Here is a 23,628-nt window from a genome sequence, read left to right on the forward strand (position 1 = left end):
TTGGGCCCTGCATTGGGCTCTGTGCTGACAGCTTGGAGCCCAGAGCCTGCTTCAAATTCTGTGTCTCCCTCTCTCTCTCCCCCTTCTCCACTCATGCTATCTCTCTTTCTCTCTCTCTCTCTCTCTCTCTCTCTCTCAAAAATAAATCAACATTAAAAAAATAAAATCTTCTAAAAAATAAATTTCTTAGGAATCTTATAGTAAAGAAAGCCAGTGCTTTTCAAACTTACTTTTTTTTATGTTGATTTATTTTTGAGAGAGAAGGACACAGAGCACAAGCATAGGAGGGGCAGAGAGAGAAGATGACATGGAATCCAAAGCAGGCTCCAGGTTCTGAGCTGTCAGCACAGAGCCCAACGTGGGGCTCCAACTCACGAACCACAAGACCATGACCTGAGTCGATGTCAATGCTTAACCAACTGAGCCATTCAGGTGCCCCTTTTCAAACTTATTTGACCTCAGAACCTTTATCTTAGGTAACATCATATAGAAGTAGTGTTTTTAGAACATTCTCTGGGAAATGCTTTTGCAGACACCTTACCATTTTTGACTTCTGTGCTAGAAATTAACCATGATGTTAACTCTTAGAAGATTTTAGAACCATTATTTTGTAATGCTTCTCATTTTCTTATTGGAAGGTCCTCTAATCCATTTCTGTTGTTTTATTTATTTTTTTTTTTTAATGTTCATTTATTTTTGAGACAGAGAGAGACAGAGCATGAGAGGGTCAGAGAGAGAGAGACACAGAATCCGAAGCAGGCTCCAAGCTCTGAGCTGTCAGCACAGAGCCCGATGCTGAGCTCAAACTCAGGAACCATGAGAGATCATGACCTGAGCTGAAGTCAAACGCCCAACCGACTGAGCCACCCAGGCGCCCTCTACAGGCATCAATTTGTGAAAGCTCCTCGCTCCATATCCCCACTCACACTCCCTGCCACCTCTCCAGTTGATCTATTTGGCAGTAAATCTCAGGCATTTAATTTCATTCACAAATATTTAAGTATGTATCTTTAAAGGTAAAGGAATCTTTTGAAAACTTTCCAAAATTTGAATTAATTTTAGATTTAGACAAAAGTCACAAAAGTAATTTGGGGAGGTCCTGTATATCCCTCACACAGCTTCCTCTAAAGTGAGCATTTTACAGAACCTTAGTACAATGATCAAAATGAGGAAATTAACATCAGTACCACCCTATTAACTAAACAGAGACCTTACTTGAATTTTATCAGTTTTTCCACTAAGAACCCTTTTCCAGAACACAGCCATAATGCTGTTGGCATACCTGAAATAATACCACCTTAATTTATTCAATGTAGCTGAACTGCCTTTAAGAAATAACTGATGTAGGGGTGCCTGGGTGGCTCAGTCGGTTAAGCGTCCGACTTCGGCTCAGGTCATGATCTCACGGTCCGTGAGTTCGAGCCCCGCGTCGGGCTCTGGGCTGATGGTTCAGAGCCTGGAGCCCGCTTCAGATTCTGTATCTCCCTCTCTCTCTGCCCCTCCCCTGTTCATGCTCTGTCTCTCTCTGTCTCAAAAATAAATAAACGTTAAAAAATTAAAAAAAAAAATAACTGATGTAAAAAAAAAAAAGAAATAACTGATGTATATAGGTCTCACTCTGAACCAGTTAGATAAAAATCTTTGAAGGGTGGTGAGTGGGGGAAAGGAGGAAGCTGGGCATTGGTATTTATGAAAGTGCTCTAGATGATTCTACCATGTAACCAGGGTTGAGAACCAGTGTTCTGGAGCATTCATTTAAAGCAAACTGACTTAAAAAACAAAAACAAAAACAAAAACAAAAAAAACTGAGTTTAAAATTGTTTGAGGAACTTTGGGATTCACTTTGAGTAGTCAGTAGTTACCCAGGTTTGTTACAGAACAGGGAACAGTACTCAGTACCGAGCAGCGGTACCTCGGTAGTTCTGTGAAGGTGAAGGTGAGCACTGTTTTAGGGTTTTCATTGGTGACTTGGCATCTTTGTTGGTAAATGCTAACAAAGTCCTAGAACATACACATCCAGCTGTGCTCACTTCTAACCTCAGGGTTGAAATTAGTCACTTCCAAATGAATAAAGCAGAGGATGTAGTTTTGATATAACACCAAGTCTCTAATATTATTCCAGATGTTTCCTGGAAATTTGGTTGCAAGTGTGAGGAAGTAACATAATGCTGTATGTGTTGAAAAGTAAGGAACTTAATAACCTTGGAGAATATGTATTAGTGGAAGTGTAGAACCTGGATCAACCAGAGACTCATAAAGTTACAGCGCCTGCACTTACTTAAGTTTGGATCAAAGGGAAACACAGCTATAACTGTTTTCTGATTCTGATAAAAGAAAATCAAGGAGTTAGCTAAGCTTTCCTGTTCCTAACTTTGGATGATGCTCTTGAGTGACAAGTTTGTGTTTCACAGATTCATGTGCATGAGAGAGGAGTAGAAGATAGGGGTAGTCTTCCTTCATGAGAGCCTGGGTAACACACACTGACTGCTGGTTTCCTTAGTGGCTACTGGGTGACCCCTCCGACAACCAGCATTGCTGAGCAACTATTGCAGACCTACTCAGTGTGAGGTTTTGTAGGGGTTACAAAAAAAGAGGACACAGTGCCTGCCTGCTGAGAGCTTAGTCGAAGCGAGGGAACAAAGATACACAGGACAGTAATGTGAAAGATGAGGCACTGTTGATGGAGAGTGCTCAGTTGTGGTCCCTAGGTGAAGTTCTGGAAGAATTAAAGGTCAGGATATCCTGGAGCCAGTGAGATTTAAGCTAGCTCTTCAAGGGAATCCAAAGGTTTGGGGAATGAATGGAGAGAAGTCGGGGAGCATTGCTGGCTACAGGAACAGCTTGGCAGTCTTAGAAGAAAATTAACTTTGGGGCTTCTGGGGACAGTGAAGAAATTAAACTTGTTCAGATCTCTTCTCTGCATTAAAAACCATAGAACATTGGGGATCAGAGGACCTTAAAGACCTTCTGGTCCAGCACCCTCATTATTCTGATTCAGAAATTGAAGCCTAGTAGAGAGGGTAAGCAATTTATTTATCCAGGGTCACAAAGTGAGATAGTGGCCAAAATAATGGAGTTGAAAGTGAATAGAGATCAAAAGAGGGCTTGGTGTTTGTTTTGGTTTGGTTTGGTTTGGTTTGGTTTTGCAGGTGGTATCCTTGAACATGTTTACAGGTTGATGGGGAAGAGACAGAAGAGAAGAGATTAATGGGGAAGGGTAGAAAGGGTCTTAGAGCAGGGTCCCCAAGGCAGCAAGAGAGAGTGGGATTTACAGACCTGGGGCATCTGTTTTGAGAGAACAGGGAGAACTTGGGCAAGTTTATAAAAAGAAGGATACTTGGCATAGATCAGCCACACCCGAGGAGCCTATATGTTCTCCCTGAAGAAGAGGGGAGGTTATTCATTGAAAGTGACCAATGAGCAGTAGTACAATTGTGGATGCTGGGAGTCATGGAGGGCTCAGCTGAGGTGGGATAACGTGTACCTTCTATTTGTGGGTGCTTCCGCATAACGGTTCTGAGTGCAGACTCGAGAGCCTTATTGCCTGGGTTCAAATCCTGACACTGTTTCTGACTATCTATGTGACCTTGAACAAGTAATTCTTTGGAGCCTCAGTTTCTTCCTCTGTTAAATGGAGTAAGGATAGAATCTACCTCAGATAGGTTTTAGTGAGGGTTGAATGAATTACTCTCCATGAGGTACCTGGGACCATGTCTGCCATATGGTAAACACTATAGTGATAGCTCCTATTATTGTTTTTAATATAAATCATGACTAGAGAGAAGAGCCTAACCCTAATGCCATGAATTGGCCTAATGTAGTTTCTTGAGACCAATGGCAGCCTAAATATTGGCTCCTTTTAAGGTTTACTCCCAACAGCCCAAGTAAGAACAAGATCTAAGTAGAGGCAAGACATAATTTTTAGCGCACTCTGGTTTCCCTCAAGCCCTGCACGATTTCTGTCAGGCTACAGATGTGGGATATGTGTGATTCTTGTAATTAATCGTTCACCCTGCTTTGTGACTGACAAACTGGTGCTTGGGAACCTGGACCGTGAGAAATGTGAAACTGGATGGCAGCAAATGATTAGTCCTTGACTCCTAGGCTACAGATATATCACTTTTGTCATTTCAGTGATTTTTCTGCGATAGCTCGTTATTTCTACTTGAGGTTCAAGTTGGCAGGCAGACACTTGCTGTTTTAGGTCACATCAGCCATTGAAATTTGGGTTAACTGAAAAGTGCAAGGAACATACATCTTACTAACATGGGTGCTTTCCCCAGGGATAGGGGATTTAAGAGAGGAGGGCAGGTGGCAAATTCACAGTCCCAGGAAGACCCAGTTGAGACATTTGGAGCAGCTCTTGTCACTGACCTGGATCATGTTTCTGCCTCACTGTAGTTGCTGTCAATGGGTAAGTATGTTCATAGATTGGAACGCTCTGTTAACTAAGATAAAACCACTGGCTTTATTTTGTTGCAGTTACTGTGTGCTGGCTTGAAGACCTTGAGACCAAATGCATAGTATGATTCTGGTAGTCGGCGTTTTTCATTCTTAGATGTGTCGATAAGCATGCTGTTTTAGCGTAAACCAATATGAAGCATTGAATGGAGTTTCAGATGAACAGATAAGAAAGAGTTTTAGTTCTGAGAGAGCCATGTGGTTACATGGGATTATAAATAGACCCCAAAGTTTCTCTAATGCAGCCCTTTCATTGCACAAATAAAGAAAACGAAGTCCTTGAGTTCTTGTGGGACTTGCCCAAGATTTTTCTTCTAGTTAAAATGGCTAAGATATGATAGATCATCAGCCCTCTTTTCCACTTTACCATACTACTTCTATTCTACTTCTTTGGAGTACTTCATTTTGATTTGAGGTGTCCCTTTTTCATGCACGAGGCTCTCAACTGGTGTTTGAAGGAGTGAGCTACCAGTCATGGGCTTCACACAGAGCTGGGCAGGGGTTTCTTTCGGGCAACAGTACTGGAAGGTTTAAGACCTAGCTAGAGCTAGAGCCATTTTCCAAGTATTTGACCTGACTTCCTGTACCATGTTTCCTCCCATAGGGCTGGGGGAGAGATGGTCAAGGTTAAATGAGTGGCTTACAGTGTTGCACAGAGAATCAGTGTCTGAACTGGCACTAGCATTCATTGTGAGCTCCTTCAGTTAAAAACCTGGTTCAAGTGGACCATTGGCCCCGTGAGGCTGTTACTTCTTTACCACCTTGAACTGAGACTCCTTTACATTTTAGCCATGTTACATTTCTGTTGCTGCTTTTAAACATACCCTCGCATTGTTTTTGTTGTTGTTGTTGTTTGCTTGACCTCAAATTATACAATGGGTTTAAAACTACAAATTTGGGGGTACCTGGGTGGTTCAGTCGGCTAAACATCTGGCTCTTGATTTCGGCTCAGGTCATGATCCCACGGTTCGTGAGTTTGAGCCCTGTGTGGGCTCTGTGCTGACAGCCTGGAGCCTACTTGGGATTCTCTGTCTCCCTCTCTCTCTTTGCCCCTCCACTTGCATATATTTTCTCTCTCTCTCTCCCCCGCCTCACTCCTACTCCCTCTCTCCTTCCCACTCCCTCTCTCCCTCCTCCCCCCCCCCCAATAAATAAACATTAAAAAAAACCTACAAATTTTGACAAGGTCATTGAGATGTTAGGCTTTCTTTTTGCTAATATTTGAAAGAAAGTTTTAGGTTCCCTTTCTATCTTACAAGTTACTCTGGTGTAAATTTCAGGTTGAGACCTTACAATATAATTATAGTTCTCCCCCATTCTTGTCCTTTGGGCAACCTTTCTTTTTGGTAAGAAATACAACTGGTCCCTTGGGTGGCAGGAAATGCAGATGGGGGATTGAGCTTATTCTGGTTTGTCTGGTTATAAGGTATGCATACAATACTTCCTTGGGCCTGGCCCCACACTTCCTTTACACCAGCACTGTCCTGCCAGAAGGCTGAAATCCTGGAAAAGGGCCCAACCTAGTTTATTACTTGCCTTTGGAAATGTAGGCTTGTATTTTTTGGCGAAGCATGAGCAAAACTCAGTTATTTGACTGCTCCAAGATTTAACTCCATTCTAATTCTGGATACTGACATATGAGCATGTGTGAACAGCAGCCCTGTCCCCCCCCGCCACCCTAGTTTGCTTGCCCTAGACATGCCCCTAGACAGATGGAGCTGCCAGCTTTTCTCGTCCTGGCCACATGTGCCAGGTACTAGAGCCCCCGACCCTCATCCTCCCATAGGTCATTTCCAGTCTGCCAGAGTAGGCAATGTTAGAGGCCTCTTTCACTGCCTCTCTTGTGAGGAATGCAGGAGTAATTGCAATCTGTGAGCTAGAGAATAAGCAGCATTAAGGGCACATGAGTTATAGAACTGGAAGCAGGGCTGGGAAAAGCTATTCCCTGTCCTATTTCTCTTTCCACGAAGAAAAACAGAATTTTAGCAAATTTGCATGTTGCTGCATGCTTGGAACAATGCCTGGTGCATAGTTAACATTTAATAAATGTTTGTTAAATGAAGAACTTAATGTATTCTTCATTTATTTCCCTATCTTTATCCTAGTGATGGAGAAGCTTCTTTATTCTATTAGGGAAAATAAAGGTTTGGGAGTTGTATTACGGTAGGCTAGACTGCAGCTATAAATAGACTAAGAAACGTGTAATGGCTCAAATGCAACAGAAGTTTATTTCTTGCTCGTGTTCAGGGTGCATGTTTCTGGATGTTAGCAAGTGACTCTCCTCCCTTGACTTCAGGGATTCAGGCTCCTCTCATCTGTGTCTCTGCCCTACCCAAAGACCACATCCTGGTAGCACCTGGTTGGCAAAAGAGGAAAGAGAATGGAATAGCACAGATAGGAGATTCTGTGGACCAAACCATAAGTGTCACACATCACTTTGGCTAGAACTCAATCACATGGCCCCAGCTAACTCCAAAGGAGGCTGGGAAATGTAGTCCATATGCGTGCCCAGGGCTGTATTAAGTTTTGAGCTACACTTTGAATATCTGTATCATCTTTCAGCTTATATTCCTAAAATGCATCTGTAGCCCAACATTGAGATTCAGAAGGGCAAATTTCGTGATAAATTTCACTTAAATCCATCAATGAAAGGCAAGTGATACTATGAAAACACTTAAGCTTTTAACATTAAGTGAAAAAACCAGAACATGGCATTATACTATCAATATGATTTCAACTATGTTAAATATCCTTTAAGAAAAAAGATTTGAAGGAAACATGACAATTAACTGTGGTTACCCTTTAATGATGAGATGATTGGTGGTATTTGTTTTTAGCCTGCTTCATTCTGTTTTCTGTATTTTACAAATGTCCATCTCGAACATGCATTTTTCCCCCCAGCTTGGAATACCTCTGTTCTTTTTTTCTCACAATATGTTAGCCTTATTAGGATTCAGTCTCCCTGGCTGTAGAATTTTGACTCACTGAGATAAGAATATGCCTTTCAGAACTTTGTATGCATATGCCTTTACATGTCTACTTTATGAACTCATTCAGCTCTGTGCCAGGCTCTGTTCAAAGTGGGAGGCTGTATCTAGGTTGAGGATATATCGCTGAACAAAACAGACCTTACATATCTGGAGAAACAGACAATAAACAAGGTAAAATAAAATATATAGCGTGTAAGATAAGTGCTAAGAATGAAAATACAAAGCAAGGAACGGGATTTGAAATATCAGTGAGATGGAAATTGTAGATACGGTGGGCCAGAAAAGCCTTTCTATGAAGGAACTTGTAATATAAAGATCTCCTGGCTAGTACAGAGTGAGCCAGGAGACTTTTCCTTAACACCCTGTCGATACCTACGATTTATCCAATTTTTTGACCAATGACAATTACAATACGCCAGAGTCTTTTTCTTATTAACAATCTGCTCATTGTCATCCTTATCTGGATGTTCTGAACTGCAGACTTCTTTGCTCTCTCTGTTGTTAGTTGGGAGAACACTTGCAGATCCATACTCCTTTAAAAAAAATCTCACCAGATCTTTCAAATCTCAAGAATTCCCGAAGGATTTTTTTCTGGTGTGTTCCTAGAACTTGAGGCAACAGTTAACTTGTTTCTGCCCCTGTTGACAAACTGTATTTTAATATCGTAAACCTTTAGAAGCCATCCTGGCCTCAGTCTGCAGTTCATCCTACACCTGAGTAGAGGGCTTACTACTCTACTCAGGTTTGATGTGTCAAGGATCACATCAAACCATTACTAGAAATCGCTCAGGCAGAAAGTTAAGGTGACAGCCTGTAGGCCTAGAGCAAGTGGGATAATGAACGTGAAGGAAGTCTGCAGGACTACAGGCAGCTGTGTCCATGAAAGGATTATTTTAGAGAGTAAAAGACATTTATCTCAAATGCGGCAAGACCAAGGAGGGAAGTGATGCTATTCTGTAGAAGTATGAGTATTAGTGGCACAATGACAGCATAGCCTAGTAATGGTTTCTTCCTAATCCTAAGGCACTTCAGCCGTTCTGTCTTCATTCTAGCCAAAACCTGGAGTCCTTCAGTAAACAGTCGCTCATCTGTCTTTCCAGCTTGTAGTGGTCATGGCTGTTCTCCCAAGTCCATGAAATTCAGACTGCTCCCTGGTCTCTACTCCTGCTCCATGTCTCCTCCGGTCTTCCCTCCTGCTAGAATGTGCTCCCCGTCTCTGCCTGGCGGATCCTTTAAACCTGTCAGTATATGCCAACAGCCTGTATGTAATGCATTCCTGGTTTCCTGTGGTCAGGAAGGATCTCCTGCCTCGTGTCTCCCCGCCTCCCCCCCACCATGCTCAGAAGTGTTTGCCAGATGAATGTGTGCATTAAGTTGAGTTGTCACCTCAGCCTCTGCACAGGTGATGATCTCGGCCTCCGGTCTCCGGATCAGGCCCTCACGTGTGCAGCGAGGTCATCCAGCATGGTGCTTAGGACTGCACACTATGGTGTCCACTGAGATATGACACTTTGTGATGTTAGTATTCTCGCATCCTTTCTTCAGGCACAGGGTAGAGAATTTCAACTGTAAAACATTGACCTCCACACCACCACTAAGGTTGGTTCTCCACTCTGAATCAAAAGAGGGATTGTGTTCATGCACAATTGGGTGCAGAAATGAGGGAATTATGGAGCACACGGTCCAATTGTTTTAGTCCTCTTAGCTCAGGTTTTAAACTATTGAATCTGTCACCCAGGTCATACAGACTTTTATTCCCCTCTAGTCCTGGACGTTGGGAAGGGGAGTCCAGGCTAGTGACGCGGCCCCCAGATTCTCTTCACCAGCCAGCCGCCCCATCTACCTGCACAGCTTCTCCAGATTCTCCCTTAGCACCTCATAGTGACAAGAGTCATAATGATACAGCTGTCGTTTTCTCCTTGTGGACCACGTGCTTGGTCTGGGATAGGCATTTTACATGCACCGTTGTCTGTGTCTGACAGAAGAAGAAACTGAGGTTGGAAGGCCTGAAAGGTAAACCGTTCAGCGCTCCCCAGTTGTGGGGTGGCGGGGCTGGGACTCAGACCCACATCCGGGACGCCCGAGCCCGTGCTTTCCTGCTTCTTTCCCTTCAGTTCTTTATCCCAAGGCCTTCTACGTCCCGCCTCCTCTCGTCGCCTGTGTGCGACGCTCACACGCTTTCCTGGACCCAGTGTTTCTTTACAATATTCCCTTCATAGTTTCAGGATCCACTTTTAGATTTCAGAACAGTTCTGATAGGATGCAGCCACACTTAAAAAATTAACCCTGAAGACCCCACATTTCCTCTGCCTTCACCGAGGCTAACTTTCCACGCTCTCCACCCATCATTTTTGAGAAAAGGGCCTTTAAACCAGTCCGGTGGGGGATGAGGAGTGATGAAGGTGGACAGGGAGAGAGAGGTATAGTCAGGGAGGCCAGAGAGTAGACTCTCTGGAACAGAGACTGCCCAAGGAGGCAGAGATTATAGGCGTGTGTGTACCCTGAACTACTGTCTTGCAGAGAGTGCGGGGAAGGCTCTCCCAAGGGGGAGGGAGGAGTGGGAGTTTTGCCGAGAACTTTTCTTTTTGCCCAGATCTTTTTTCTTCACTTGCTGCCTTTCAGAGGCACTCCCTAGCCCTTCTCTGGGGCATGGGGAGGAAAGGGGTCATCTGCCCAACGGCCACATATTTAGCTTGGGGAACTGCTTAAAGGTTCTGAGAGCTCTCGCCTACCTTCCCGCCTAAACATAACACAGAGGGTAAGAAGGCACGTGGGGAAGTTGGGCAAGTCAGAAATAACTACTGGAACAAAGTGATGCCATTCAAATTCCTGAGGTCCCGATGCGTCTTAATTCTCCTGAAGACCCAAATAAAATGTGTTTCTTTAAGGAGACATTTAGATACCTTGTTTGAAAAAAGGAAACAGGGTCACTTCAAAATGTCCATTACGTGGTAATTGATGCCATTCAGCCTGTGGTATACTTAATGAAAACATCGGTGACAGTCTGCCCATTGTTTGTTCCTTTCGCAACAGGAAATGGCAGACTAACAAGGACCGGGGAAGGTTTATGTAATTCCAGAAGGAAGTAGAAACTGCGCACACTTTGGCCTGATATCCTCCTAATTGCAGATGTAGACCCACCTGAGCAGGTTCCTATTCCTAATGGATTTGGAGATGTTTGATTTGACTTTGACATTCATTAGCAGCAGATTTGGGGGTTTCTTATGGACCGAAAAACTCGCAGGTCACAGTTTTCACACAGTTTAATTCGTTTTTGACAAGGTAGAGCTAACTGTGGAGAAGGAAATGTGACTGGCCAACCTTCGTTCTTTGGGACCGTTGATGGTGACCGGGAGATCTGGAGCCCAGCCCTGGCTCTGGTGGTACCAGCCGCATGGGACTGCTCAAGCCCTGTGCAGTAGTCTCCATCGGTAAAGCCAGGGAGTGGGACTGATCTCCCAGGACCCTTGCAGCTGGAACATTCTGTGTTAAAGCCCCCTTGGTGAGGTCAGGGATTGTGAAATGCTGGTACAAGTGAAACGTCAGAGTCCAAAGTGTACAAACAGACTTTGCCAGTGAAAATGTCATTACAGCTTATCTGCTGACAAAGTTCATTCCTTTTGGTCTCCTCTCAGTTTTTGTTTTGTAAATATCCATGCTATATCTGGTAATTTGTTATTTTGGCTCTTAAAAAAAATCATGGTGGTTAAATTAGAAACAAAAGTGTTCTTTCACTCCACTTGAAAACTGTCAAAAGTTGCCATTTAAATGCATCTGTTAAGGATTTCAAAAAAAAGTATTGAACACATTGTTCAACATGGCATGTATTTAATTGAAATGACGTTCAAATTAATTAGCTCTGTCGAAAAGATGGGCAAAGATTAGGTGGAAGAGCATGGGTTTAAAGTCTAGCTTCACTGCTAGTTCTGGCCCTGTGACCCCAGGCACATTTTGTGATCTGAGTCCCCAGTTCCACACCTCTAAGTAGGAGAGTGACATTTTCCCCATGGGACTTTTGTGAAGAACAAAGATAATGTGTGTGTAATACGTAGTACAATGCCCAACATTTAATAGATCCTCAAGGGGTGGTGGTTGTCACTGTTATACATTATTTTATTACATTAATTAAAACAACCAGGGCATCACGGAATATTGTATACTGTGTTCTACCTCCCTACTCATCCTCATATGCACATAGATTACCAAAAGAAATAGTCCCACTACTGTGGATTTCAGTTTTTGTTTTTGGTAGATCCTGTAGACAGAGACTTTCCAGAGAGGAGTTCCCCTTCTTGTCTGATTTACAGATCAAAGGTATGGTATGAGAATAAATGGCAAAAGTTTACTTTTATAAGCTGTAAACTATTACAAACTACTGTCTTCAGAAATAGGATCACTTTGGGGCGCCTGAGTGGCTCAGTCAGTTAAGCATCTGACTTCGGCTCAGGTCCTGATTTCACGGTTTGTGGGTTTGAGCCCCGTGTCGGGCTCTGTGCTGACAGCTCAGAGCCTGGAGCCTGCTTCGGATTCTGTGTCTCCCCCTGTCTCTGCCCCTCCCCTGCTCACGCTCTGTGTCTCCCTGTCTCTCAATAATAACTAAACTTAAAAAAAAAAAAATAGGATCACTTCAAAGTGTCCAATTTGTGGTAATTGTTGCCACTGATGTAATTAATGAAAACATCTTCCCATCGTGTGTCCATTGTGCAAGAGACAGGCATCCTAGAGAAGATTGCCACAGAGAACTCCCAAATCCTCTGTGGGAATGGTGATCTGAAGGAAGTTCAGAAACCCAGAAAACACAGAGTTGACCCAGAAAGGTTTTTGTCACACCCCAGCATACCCGTAACCTTCATAATCTGTCCAAATCTCCAGTAGGGGTCAAATGGTGGTGAACATGTGGTAGGGATAGAAGGTGGAGGGTCAGCCAGAACATGCCAGACTTTGGTGGAAGGGGCACTTGACTCTCTGAAGTGGAGACAGTGAGTCATGTGAGTCAAAGACAAAGTCAGGTGGTAACTGATGTGTGAAAGCCAGAGCAACTAAGCCCAAGCACAAGGTTCTGAAAGCAGAACAATTTTTTTTTTTTTTTTTTTGAGAGAGAGTGGGAGAGAAGGGTAGTGGGACAGAGAGAAAGAGTCTTAAGCAGACTGCACATTCAGCACAGAGCCTGATGCAGGGCTCAATCCCACAACCCTGGGATCATGACCTGAGCTGAAATCAAGAATCAGACACTCAACTGACTGAGCCACCCAAGTGCCCCAAAAAGAACAATCTTTTTTTTTTTTTAATTTTTTTAATGTTTATTTCTGAGAGAGAGAGAGCGTGCGAGCAGGGGAGGGGCAGAGAGAGAGAGGGAGACACAGAATCTGAAGCAGGCTCCAGGCTCTAAGCTGTCAGCACAGAACCCAACACAGGGCTCGAACCCACGGACCACGAGATCATGAACTGAGCCTAAGTCAGACACTTAGCTGACTGAGCCACCCAGGCACCCCCCAAGAAGAACAATCTTAAGAAGAAGGTACCTCTGGTCTTGGTGGGAATGCCAACCGGTGCAGCCACTCTGGAAAACAGTATGGAAGTTGCTCAAAAAGCTAACAATAGAGCTGTCCTATGATCTAGCAACCACACTGCTAGGTATTTACCCAAAGAATATAAAAATACTAATTCAAAGAGATACATACACCCCAATGTTTATAGCAGCATTATCTACAATAGCCAAATTATGAAAAATAGCCCAACTGTCCATAGACTGATGAATGGATAAAGAAGATGAGGGGTGTGTGTGTGTACGTACGTGTATAATGGAATATTACTTGGCCACAAAATAGAATGAAATCTTGCCATCTGCAACAACATGGATGGAACTGGAGAGTATTATGCTAAGCGAAATAAGTCAGAGAAAGACAAACACTGTATGATTTCACTCATATGTAGAATTTAAGAAACAAAAATGAGCATGGGGGAAAAAAGGCAAACCAAGAAACAGACTCTCACTGTAGAAGAAACTGATGATTACAGGAGGGGAGGTGGGTGGGGGCATGGTTGAAATAGGCGATGGGGATTAAGGAGTGCACTTGTGATGAGCACTGGGTGTTGCATGAGAGTGTTGAATCACTATATTGTACACCTGAAACTAATATTACACTGTGTGTTAACTAGCTGGAATTTAAGTAAAAATGTGAAAAAAAGAAGGTGCCTCCAGTTAGGAGTGAGATGAAGAATGCGGTCATTATGGGGTCAGTTAAAAAGAAAAAAAAAAAAGTAAATAAATGCAAACATAAAAGAACTGGAAAAAAAAAAAAAGAACAAGCAAGGAACTTTTCATGAAATTGGTGAGAACTCGATTTAGAGGTACCTCTCACTCTGACAGTGTACAGTTCAGTGGTTTTTAGTATATTCACAAAGTTATTCCTCTAAAACCACTAATTTCCAGAATATTTTCATCACCATAAAAAGAAACCCCGTGTAAGTTAGCAGTCGCTCCCCATCCCCCATTCTCCGATTTCCAGGCAACCCCTAATCTACTTTGTCTTTATGACTCACCTCTTCTGGGCATTTCACATACACAGAATCATATAACATGTGGCCTTTTGTGCCTGGCTTCTTTCACTTAGCATCATGTTTTCAAGGCTCATCTCTGTTGTAGCTTAGCTCAGTATTGCATGCCTTTTTATGGCCAATAATATTTTAGTGTAAGGATGTACATTTCGTTTATCCATTCATCCATTGATGGACAGTTGGGTTGTTTCTGCTTCTCGGCTACTTTATGAATAATGTTGCCATGAACACTTGTGTACAAGTTTTTGCGTGCACCTACGTTTTAGTTCTCTTGGGTATAATACCTAGGAGTGAAATTGCTGGATTATGTGGCGCTTCTGTATTTAACTTTGGGGGAAACTGCCAAACTGGTTTTGAAGCAGTGCACAAGGATTTTAGTTTTTCCACCTCCTCACTATTGCCTGCCATTGTATTTTAGCCATCCTATTGAGTAGAAAGTGGTATCTGTTTGTGGTTTCGATTTTCAGCTCTCTAGTGACGAATGATGTTGAACATCTTTTCATGTACTTATTGGCCATTTGTACATCTTCTTTGGAGAAATGAATTGGCAGCAGCAAATTTTGCCCTTGGAACAGTACTAGTTTATATAGCTATGCTAATGCTCTCTCATCAGGAGAATTGGTAGTTCTGACATTTAGAAACGTGAAAGTGTGGGCCTTTATGTAAAAACACGGAAGCAGTTGCAAAGAAGGATGTCTGTCCAAAGGAAGAACAAAGCCAGGGCTGGATGTGGAATGTGAGAAGAAGGGCAGACAGCCCTTGCTTATGGCCTCAGCCCTTCATGGCCTCTGCCTCCCACCGCCCTCCCCCCCCCCCCCCCATTCCTAAATTGACCTCCTTGGGAAACAGGAACTTAAATGTAGAATGGGTACAAAGAAAGTGAACTATTTATTAAGACCAAATAAAAATTGACCTTGAGGCTTAAGTTAACTGAGAGACAGACATTATGACATTAAAAGCTGAACATTACTTTTAAAGTAATGTAACTTTTTTAAAGTAACTTTTTTTTTTAATGTAATCTCATCTGAGTTCTTAAGCAGACCTTTTAACATTTTTTTGAAACTTAAGTAAGGGATAGGAAAAGCAAGAGTCTATTGATCATATAAACTTGAATTTTTCTTAACTGTGGTACACAATTTACCTACCCATTTTTCTTTTCACCTGTGAAAAAGTTCGTTTTAAGCTACTTTTGACCATCTTGTACATATCTACAATTAAGGTTTTAGAATTTAGCAAGTGTACAGGATCGTTGTGAAGCTTATTGTATTATATAGCGTTCTAACTTAAAACTATAGACCTTTGTAGTATGTACTTCGAAAAGATCACCTTTACTTTGAAAAGGAAGTTACATCAAGCATTTAGATATCTTCCATAGGATGACCCGCCTGTGCCAAACCAGCATCAAAGCTTATTTTGTCAGAAAAAAAAATGTTTTAAAGACTTTATTTTTAAGTAATCTCTACACCCAGTATTGGGCTCGAACCCACAACGCAAGATTAAGAGGCTGGCGCTCTACCAACTGAGCCATCCAGGCACCCCTATCAGGAAATTATCTGTAACAACATTTTTGAAGCTATGGACTCCTGTTGGAGAAGGTGTCATTTATCAGAGCTCTTCTGCTTGCTTTCAAATTTTTTTTTGAAAAAATATATATGCAGGCATGTACACCTGTATATTTTTAATTTACCATGTTGGGTGGCACCAAAGAGTGGTAGGAGTTACTCATTCTCACGGCTGAACATATAAATCAAAAGCACATGGAAGGGCTTGTAGGTAAATAATGATTTTAGCCGTTATGGAGTATGAAGTGTTTCTGTCGGGAAACTGAGATGAGGAATGTGACTCTGTTGTAAGACTTTCAGTAGCAAAAGTTTGGAACAAAAATGACACATGTCAGCGAAAAACACAATGGTAAATTGTCATCTGGGTGACTGTGTAAGCCTTGAGGATAGTTAGTGTAACAGAGATGAGCCATAACAATAAACTCTCCGGCCTTTACAACAAAGATATATTGTGTCTATTTGGATACCTCAAAATGTCATTTTTTTCCTGCCCCGATTTACTAAATTTACCTCGTTTTCCATTCATCATGTAAAAAGGGTCTCTAGACATAGTTTGTATTTCAGTTCACATATATGTTACAATTTGTGGCACTCTTGTTTTTCTCGGGGCTCTTACACGCATTTTGTACATGTGACCTCATGACTCCTCACATCAGCCTTCTGAAATTGGGACTATCATTATGCCCAGTCTAAAGGTAAGGAAGCTGAGGCTCAAAGAGGTTAAGTGGTTCAGAGTCACAAAGGTAGGGGGGGCCTGGCTGGCTCAGGTAGAGCCTGTGACTCTGGATCTCAGGGTGGTGAGTTCAAGCCCCATGGTGGGCAGGGAGCTTACTTTAAAAAAACGTCACGAAGATAACGAATCACATGCAGAACCAAGATTTTGACCCAGTTCTGACACCACTGTGTTTATCTCTATGCTATATATAGTTGGTTGTAAATTGGGAATGATTACTCAGCCTCACATTAATTTTTTTTTTTTTTTTTTTTTTTTTTTTTTAATGTGTTGCTTCCATCGAAGGCCGCTCCTCACAGAGTGACTCAGTCACTCACTTTGAGCTTAGGAATGCCTTCAGATGTCCACTTAGGTCAATTGCAGTATCTGAACGGTCACTTCATACCTGAGGTAAAAGCACTGGCTAAACCTTAGGAAGGGAACTACTAAGAATTTAAGCCAGTGGGTCTGAAAGCAACTGAGACCTGTTTTGCCACCCTAACTCAGTCAAGACAGGAGCTTCCGTGAAACAGGTCTCCCTGAGGTTAGCTGTGCAGCCTCACGAATAGCCACTTCTCACTTGACAGCAGTAACTATGTAGACAAGGGGTGGGGTTTAGGATAATCTTGGTCATGAGCCATAAGCCTCCAGAGTTCTCAGAGTGATTTCAGAACTGACTAGAGTGTTTTTCCTTCCACGCTACGTCAGATCTTTGCAAGGGAGTTCTTCTGTTGAGACAACTGTTTGGTTAACATCTAGCTACTCCTCTTTCTCCTTTTTGGTTTTTCTTTCTTTCTTTTCTTTTTTCTTTTTTAAGATTTTTAAGTAATCTCTGTACCCAGTGTGGGGCTCAAACTCACTACCCCGGATCAAGAGTCACATGCTGTACCAGCTGAACCAGCGAGTCACCCCCTTTCTTTCCCCTGATCTGATCCCATTTCCAGATGATCTCCTGGAGGATTCTTCCCTGGCCCCCTCTCCCTTACCTTTCTTTTTAATAAATTCAGTTGATGTTCAGCTGATCAGTTGGAGGCTTACTTTCCTGGAAGAGGTCTTAATTCTCCTTTTGAAGATGTTAAAAGCTGATTCTTTTTTTTCCCTTAGAAATTCAGTGTTTTAGTGAGACAGAAGCCCCAGGGTAATATTCTTGGAAGGATCCCATATTTGGATTTTTTCTTTTTTAAAAAAATTTTTTTTTCAACGTTTATTTATTTTTGCGACAGAGAGAGACAGAGCATGAACGGGGGAGGGGCAGAGAGAGAGGGAGACACAGAATCGGAAATAGGCTCCAGGCTCTGAGCCATCAGCCCAGAGCCTGACGCGGGGCTCGAACTCCCGGACCGAGAGATCGTGACCTGGCTGAAGTCGGACGCTTAACCGACTGCGCCACCCAGGCGCCCCAGGATTTTTTCTTAATATTACATTGTAGAAGTTCTTTATATACTCTAGATAGGTCTATTATCAGATATGTGTAGTGTAAATATTTTCTCTTAGTCTCTGACTTGCTTTTTCATTTTCTTAGTGGTGTCTTTCTAAGAAAATTTTAACTTTTGATGAAGATTAGTTTAACCTTTTTTTTTTTTTCCTTTTATGATTAGTGCTTTTTGGACCTATCAAAGAAACCTTTGCTTACCCCAAGACAGCAAAGGCTTTTCTCCTCTTTTATTTATTCATTTTTTATTTATGTTTATTTACCTTTGAGAGAAAGAGAGACAGAGGCGTGAGCAGGTGAGGGGCAGAGAGAGAGGGAGATGCAGAATCCAAAGCAGGCTCCAGCCTCTGAGCTGTCAGCACAGAGAGCCCAATGCAGGGCTTGAACTCATAGACCACAAAATCATGACCTGAGCTGAAGTTGGACGTTTAACCGGATGAGCCACCCAGGTGCCCCTCTCCTGTTTTCTTTGTAGAAGTTTTATAGATTTAGCTACTATGTTTTAGGTCTGTGATCTATTTCATGTTAACTTTTGTGTATGGGGTAAAGTGTAGCAGTCCAGATTTAGTTTTCTTTCCATGTAGATATCAAGTTGTTCTAGGACAAATTATTGAAAAACTTTACTTTCCCCACTGAATTACCTTGGAAACTGTTAAAACAAAAAATCAGTCAACCACATATGTTTAGATCTATTTCTGTATTCCTTGTTCAGTTTCATTGCTCTGTCTCTATGCTAATATCACACCATCCTGATTATTGTAGCTTTATACTAAGTCTTGCAATCAAGTACTGTAAGTCTTCAAACTTAGGGTTTTTTTTTTTCAAAAATCTTTTGGCCATTTTGTATACTTAGAATCAGCTTATCAAATCCCTACCAAAAAAAATCCCTTCTAGAATTTTGATTCAGATTGCAATTGATTCTATAGATCAATTTGGCAGGAACTGACATCTTAATGATCTTGAACCTTCCAATCCATGAACATGGTATACTTGTCTATTTTTTGAGATTTCTTTAATTTTTCACAGCAGAGTTTTGTATTATCAGTGTACAGGTCTTGTAGATATTTTGTTGAATTTTTCCTTGTGTAATTGTTGCTGCTGCAATTGTAAATACTGTTTTTAAATTTTATTGTCCAGTTGTTCATTGCAGGTATACAGAAATACAATCGATTTTTGTATATTGGCCATGTATCTTGCAACCATGCTAAACTCACTTGTTAGTTTTATTAGTTTTTGGTAGATTCCTTAAGATTTTTCTAAGTACACTATCATGTCATCTAAAGATTAAGACCCTTTAGGTATTCCCATGCCTTTTATTTCCTTTTATTGACTTATTGCACTGGCTAAGACTGTTCAGTGTTGAGTAGAAGTGATGAGGGTGGACATCCTTGCCTTCTTCCTGATTGTAGAGAGAAAAGTATCCTTTACCACTGTGATGTTAACTGTAGGTTTTTCATAGATGCCCTTTATCAGGTTGAGAAAGTTTCCTTCTGTTTCAAGTTAGTGAAACTTTTCATAATTGAATTTGTCAAATGCTTTTTCTGCATTTACTGACATGTCATATAGTTTTTAACCTTTCTTCTGTTGAAATGGTAAATTACTTTGCTTTCAGATGCTGAAAAAGCTTATATCCTTGAGATAAACTTCACTTGGTTATGATGTGTTATCCTTTTTATATATTTCTGGGTTTGATTTGCTAATATTTGGGATGTTTCTGGCAGTGGGCTGACCAGGTGGGCAGATAATCCAAATAAGGTATTTGGAACAAGGTTGAGCATATTGTACAGATAACTAATGCCTTAGTAAAGCCTGCAGTTATGTCCACAAATAATTTCACTTTCTTTTTTCACCTGTCCTTTGAAATGTACCACCATCAGAGACAGTCCATGCATGTGTAGGGCAGCATTTGAGGTATGAATGTAAGAGTAAACAGTGAGTCCCTTGAGGGTAGGGAGTTCACCTCATTCATTTCTGTCAGTATAAGTTAAGTTAAATTGGTGTTACAGAGATCCAAAATTACCGTGAGTGACACAGAATGGACATTTCTTCTTTCCCAGGCCTGGGACTGTTCTCATCCACACAATCCTCACAGGGCGAAACTTCTAAGTCACTGCTCTACCAACCCTAGGACGTGACCTTACTTATTCTCATGGTCTAAGGCGGCTGCATCTGCATTCCAGCAGGAGCAGAGTGAAGGAAAGGCTAAAGAGGGAGGAGCAAAGAGTACGTGCCAGCTAAGTTTTAAGGAAAATACCCAGAAGCTGCCATAAGAGGCTTCCACACATACATACCACTGACTAGAACTCAGTCATGGGTCACAGCAAGGCATGGGTTTTGAGGCAAGAGCTATGGAAAATAAACAGCCATTCTCTGTTTATTGGAGACTCGAGTAGGTTTTTTTTTTTTGTTTTTTTTTTTTTTTACTGAAATGGATTTTCTGGAATGGCAAAGTTATGTTAATAAAGATAGTACAAAAGAAGAGTCATGTTAGTGTGCACAATAAGCTTTGGTGTCAGTAGTTTGGTTCTCAGTATCTATATCCTTAGGACATCGCATGCTGTATGGCACTCTGTCATACTCAAGAATGTCTGTTGATTATATGCATTATATATATGCTTCCTTATTACAGTCTCTGCCCAAAAATAGAGGAAAGGTGAATAGGGATATGTTCCAGATTGTCAAAATGGTAAGGTGTGGAATTGCATTAGATACTGACTTCCAACCTAAAGTCTGGTCAGATGTGCTGGAATGAGTCTGTACCGGGGGTTCATGGGTGCCCACAAAGGTAGGGATTAGGGATCAGCAACATTGTTGCCTCAGGAGGGCAAAGGACAGGGACATGAGAAACAGGTATCACCAGTTCTGTTACACTTTTCCAGGTATTAAAGTCTTACTTTCACCAACGTGAGACTTGCTTTGCAGCGGTCAGAAAGAGTGGGAAAGGATTTAAAGGGAGTAACGCCTCCATCATGTTCTCTAATGCCATGCCACGCACCAGTTAGAATCTCATGCACAAGTCATGGCACGCTCTCTTGCGTAGACAGCGTGGGTGAAAGGAAGACGCTAGACTGAGGAGATCTGCGTTCTGGTTTTGGTTCCATCACAGTGAGACCTTGCAGGTCGCTCAGCCTCAAATTTCCTCTTCTGTGGTTTTTTTTCTTCCATGGACTGTCGTGGAATTGACTCGAGAGACATACTTACTGTTAGCCTGTATAAACAGCATGCTTGCACCGAGGCATTAAACATGGAGTGGCTTTGAATACATCAGGCATAGGCCCCAGTCGGATGAGGAAATGTGTAGGCGAGGATATGTCATTTGAACAAATGCCACCGTCTGATCAGGTGTAACTCATGGGGGAAGTGGTTGATTGCCAGGGGCCTAAGACATGATAAGTTACAGTCTCGGAGGCCATTTCAGATAAACCTCCCAGGTGCCTGGTCTGGTAGAGTTGGGGGTGGTGAGGGCGGGAACACCACTGCCAAGTGAAATGTAAAAACGCACGATGGTTCTGAATGCCGGAGCGGGCAGTTCGGTGAGTGGGGCTGGTTCTCATGAGGATTTCAGCAAGCTCCCACGTTGCCCAGTGTCTGTCGGAAGGCGGAGTGTTTCTAGGTGCCGGATTGAACTATCATCCTGAAAAGGCCCACGGTTGACTCTTACGGACCTTGTAATTTACTGGCCCACTACCTTCAAAGTGCTAAATGACCGAACAGGGTTGCAGAGAACCACCTGAAGGTAGAAATTGTTTCCATAGTATTGGGAGGTTGATGTTTTGTCTCTCCCTCCCTCCCTCCTCTCCCGCTAGCTGGGTTTTTGTTGTGGTGGTGGGTTTTTTTTTGTTTGTTTTGTTTTTGGTCCTCTGGGCATTTCAAAACAAGTGAGGAAAGAACCAACATAGAAAAAACAAGCACTAAGTTCTTCTAACACCCCCTTACTCACCATCCCTTCTCCATCTCCTCCCCACCGCCACACACACACACACAGAGTCTAAAAAATGGTTGTTTTTTCTTGGGGCTGGCGTTGGTCTCCTCTGCGTCTGCTTGTTTGTTTGGGTTTTTATCACACCATTTCCAGAGGCTCTGGTCACGTGTAGTAGATGCCAGTACTTTGCATGAGGCTGGGGGGCTGGGAAGGGGCATGTTCCTGGAATAGACGAAAACGAAGGGCGGAAGTAGCCTTTGAACTTAATTTAAGGGTAGAACTTGGAGTCTTAGTAGTTTGGCTGTTTCTTCCCTACACAGGAGGAGGTGGATACAGGCACCTGACAGCCCGGAGGTTCCCTCCCCCACTTTTATCCAGATAATAGGTTCCAAAGAACTTCACTAGGGGAAGAAAATAGTCACAAAATGGTTGCCCAGAGCCTAACCGTCGTCCCACTGGTGGTGGGGCGGGGGCGGGAGTGGGGCATGAAGCAGTCTGCCTCGTGGCATTGTGGTCTGCGGTCCAGTCGTGAGCCTTGCTCGTCAGGGAAAGCCACACCTGCCCCTGTGCAAGGAAGAGAGGGAGGGCTGAGGAATGCGTTTGGAGGCACCCCTGAACCCCGATAGTCCCGCGTTGGATGCGCTCTCTCATTTCATCCTCGCGGCAACCCTGCATCTTGGGAATCCGTTCCCTGTTTTTTGCAGATACGGGCCCTGGGACAGAAGTATCATCACCTCCAGCGGCAGAGCCACATTCAAACCCTGGCCTTTATGTAGAGAGAGAGAAATCTGAGGGTCTCCACAAGGTATAAGAGGCTCACATGCCCACCACAGAGCCAGAAACCGTCATCCCTTCGTCCCCGTCCAGGGGTGACTGTGGGGCAGCGGTCATCAAGCTTCATCAGGTGGGGTTTTAAATCCCCCCAGAGCCGCCTCCTGACCTGTGGGGCTCACGCTGGACCCCGATCCTCTCGGGAGGATTTGGTTCAACTGGGTTTAACGTATTGCACTTCTCTCCCTCCGCAGATGGATTTGTCCGTAGAAACTCTCTTTAGCTTCATGCAAGAGCGCCAGAAAAGATACGCCAAGTATGCGGAGCAGATCCAGAAGGTCAATGAAATGTCCGCCATCCTCCGCCGCATCCAGATGGGCATCGACCAGACCGTGCCCCTGATGGAGCGGCTCAACAGCATGCTGCCCGAGAGCGAGAGGCTAGAGCCCTTCAGCATGAAACCCGACCGAGAGCTCAGGCTGTAGACCTGCCAGCCCCCTCCTGCCGGGCTGGGCTGTCGTTCTGTGGGGACCCCGCCTGGCCCCACCCCAGCACGGCCCCGAGGGCGAGGACGGCTGGAACCAGAGGACCCTGATGTGACTGGATCTCGAAGCCGGTTGGAGGCTTCGGTTCTCCCTGAAGGTCTGACGCTGCCCTCCCCACCCCTTTCCTTGAGGCATTTTTTTCTGTTTGCAAAACGAACCAAACCAAGTCTCGGTGCTAACCGAAGCTGGAACATTTGAATTATTAGGAATCTGTTACAGGACTCTGCATTGAGAATTGTTTTTATTTCGTTTAGGGTTTCGTTGTGTTTTTAGTTGGAAGCGCGTAGTGTCAGGTCTAGCTTGCGGAGTGAAAACACGGAGAGGAGGGGAGAAATGTTCAAAGCAGCTCTGTGTCCTCAGTGCCCTCAGGCCGTTCTCCTCCGCAGCCTTTCCGGGGTCTGAACTGCAAACATAAAGAACTAATTTGCTCCAGGTCTCGGTGTTGTTACTGTTCCTGCCCTGTTTACATCACGTCGGGTCTTTATCTGGGGCACCTCTTCCTGTGCTGGGGGTATTTGTTGGTGCACTAGGTTACGGTGTCCCTCACATGTCGTCATCGGAAACTGAACACTTCCTCTCAGCATCCTCACGAGGTCCGCCTCCCCCCGGCGACTGGTTTCCTTGATGCACACGTAGTTTAGGATTCTTTTTATCACATCAGCACTGGCGAGGCTC

The 23,628-nt window shown here is 43.2% G+C and overlaps 1 protein-coding gene across 3 annotated transcripts in view; it reads left to right on the plus strand.

Moving 5' to 3' along the window:
* BORCS5 (BLOC-1 related complex subunit 5) overlaps positions 1 to 23,385 on the plus strand; it is a 98,527-nt gene extending 75,142 nt beyond the window's left edge. For all 3 annotated transcript variants that reach the window (XM_047865380.1, XM_047865378.1, XM_047865379.1), the window contains exon 4: positions 22,663 to 23,385. In XM_047865380.1, coding sequence (XP_047721336.1) covers positions 22,663 to 22,893 — 231 coding nt within the window. In that variant the 3' untranslated portion in view covers positions 22,894 to 23,385. The remainder of the gene's footprint in view (positions 1 to 22,662) is intronic.
* The last annotated feature ends 243 nt before the right edge of the window (positions 23,386 to 23,628 follow it).

The sequence above is a fragment of the Prionailurus viverrinus genome, chromosome B4, assembly GCF_022837055.1.
Source record: "Prionailurus viverrinus isolate Anna chromosome B4, UM_Priviv_1.0, whole genome shotgun sequence".
In the NCBI taxonomy this organism is placed as follows: domain Eukaryota; kingdom Metazoa; phylum Chordata; class Mammalia; order Carnivora; family Felidae; genus Prionailurus; species Prionailurus viverrinus.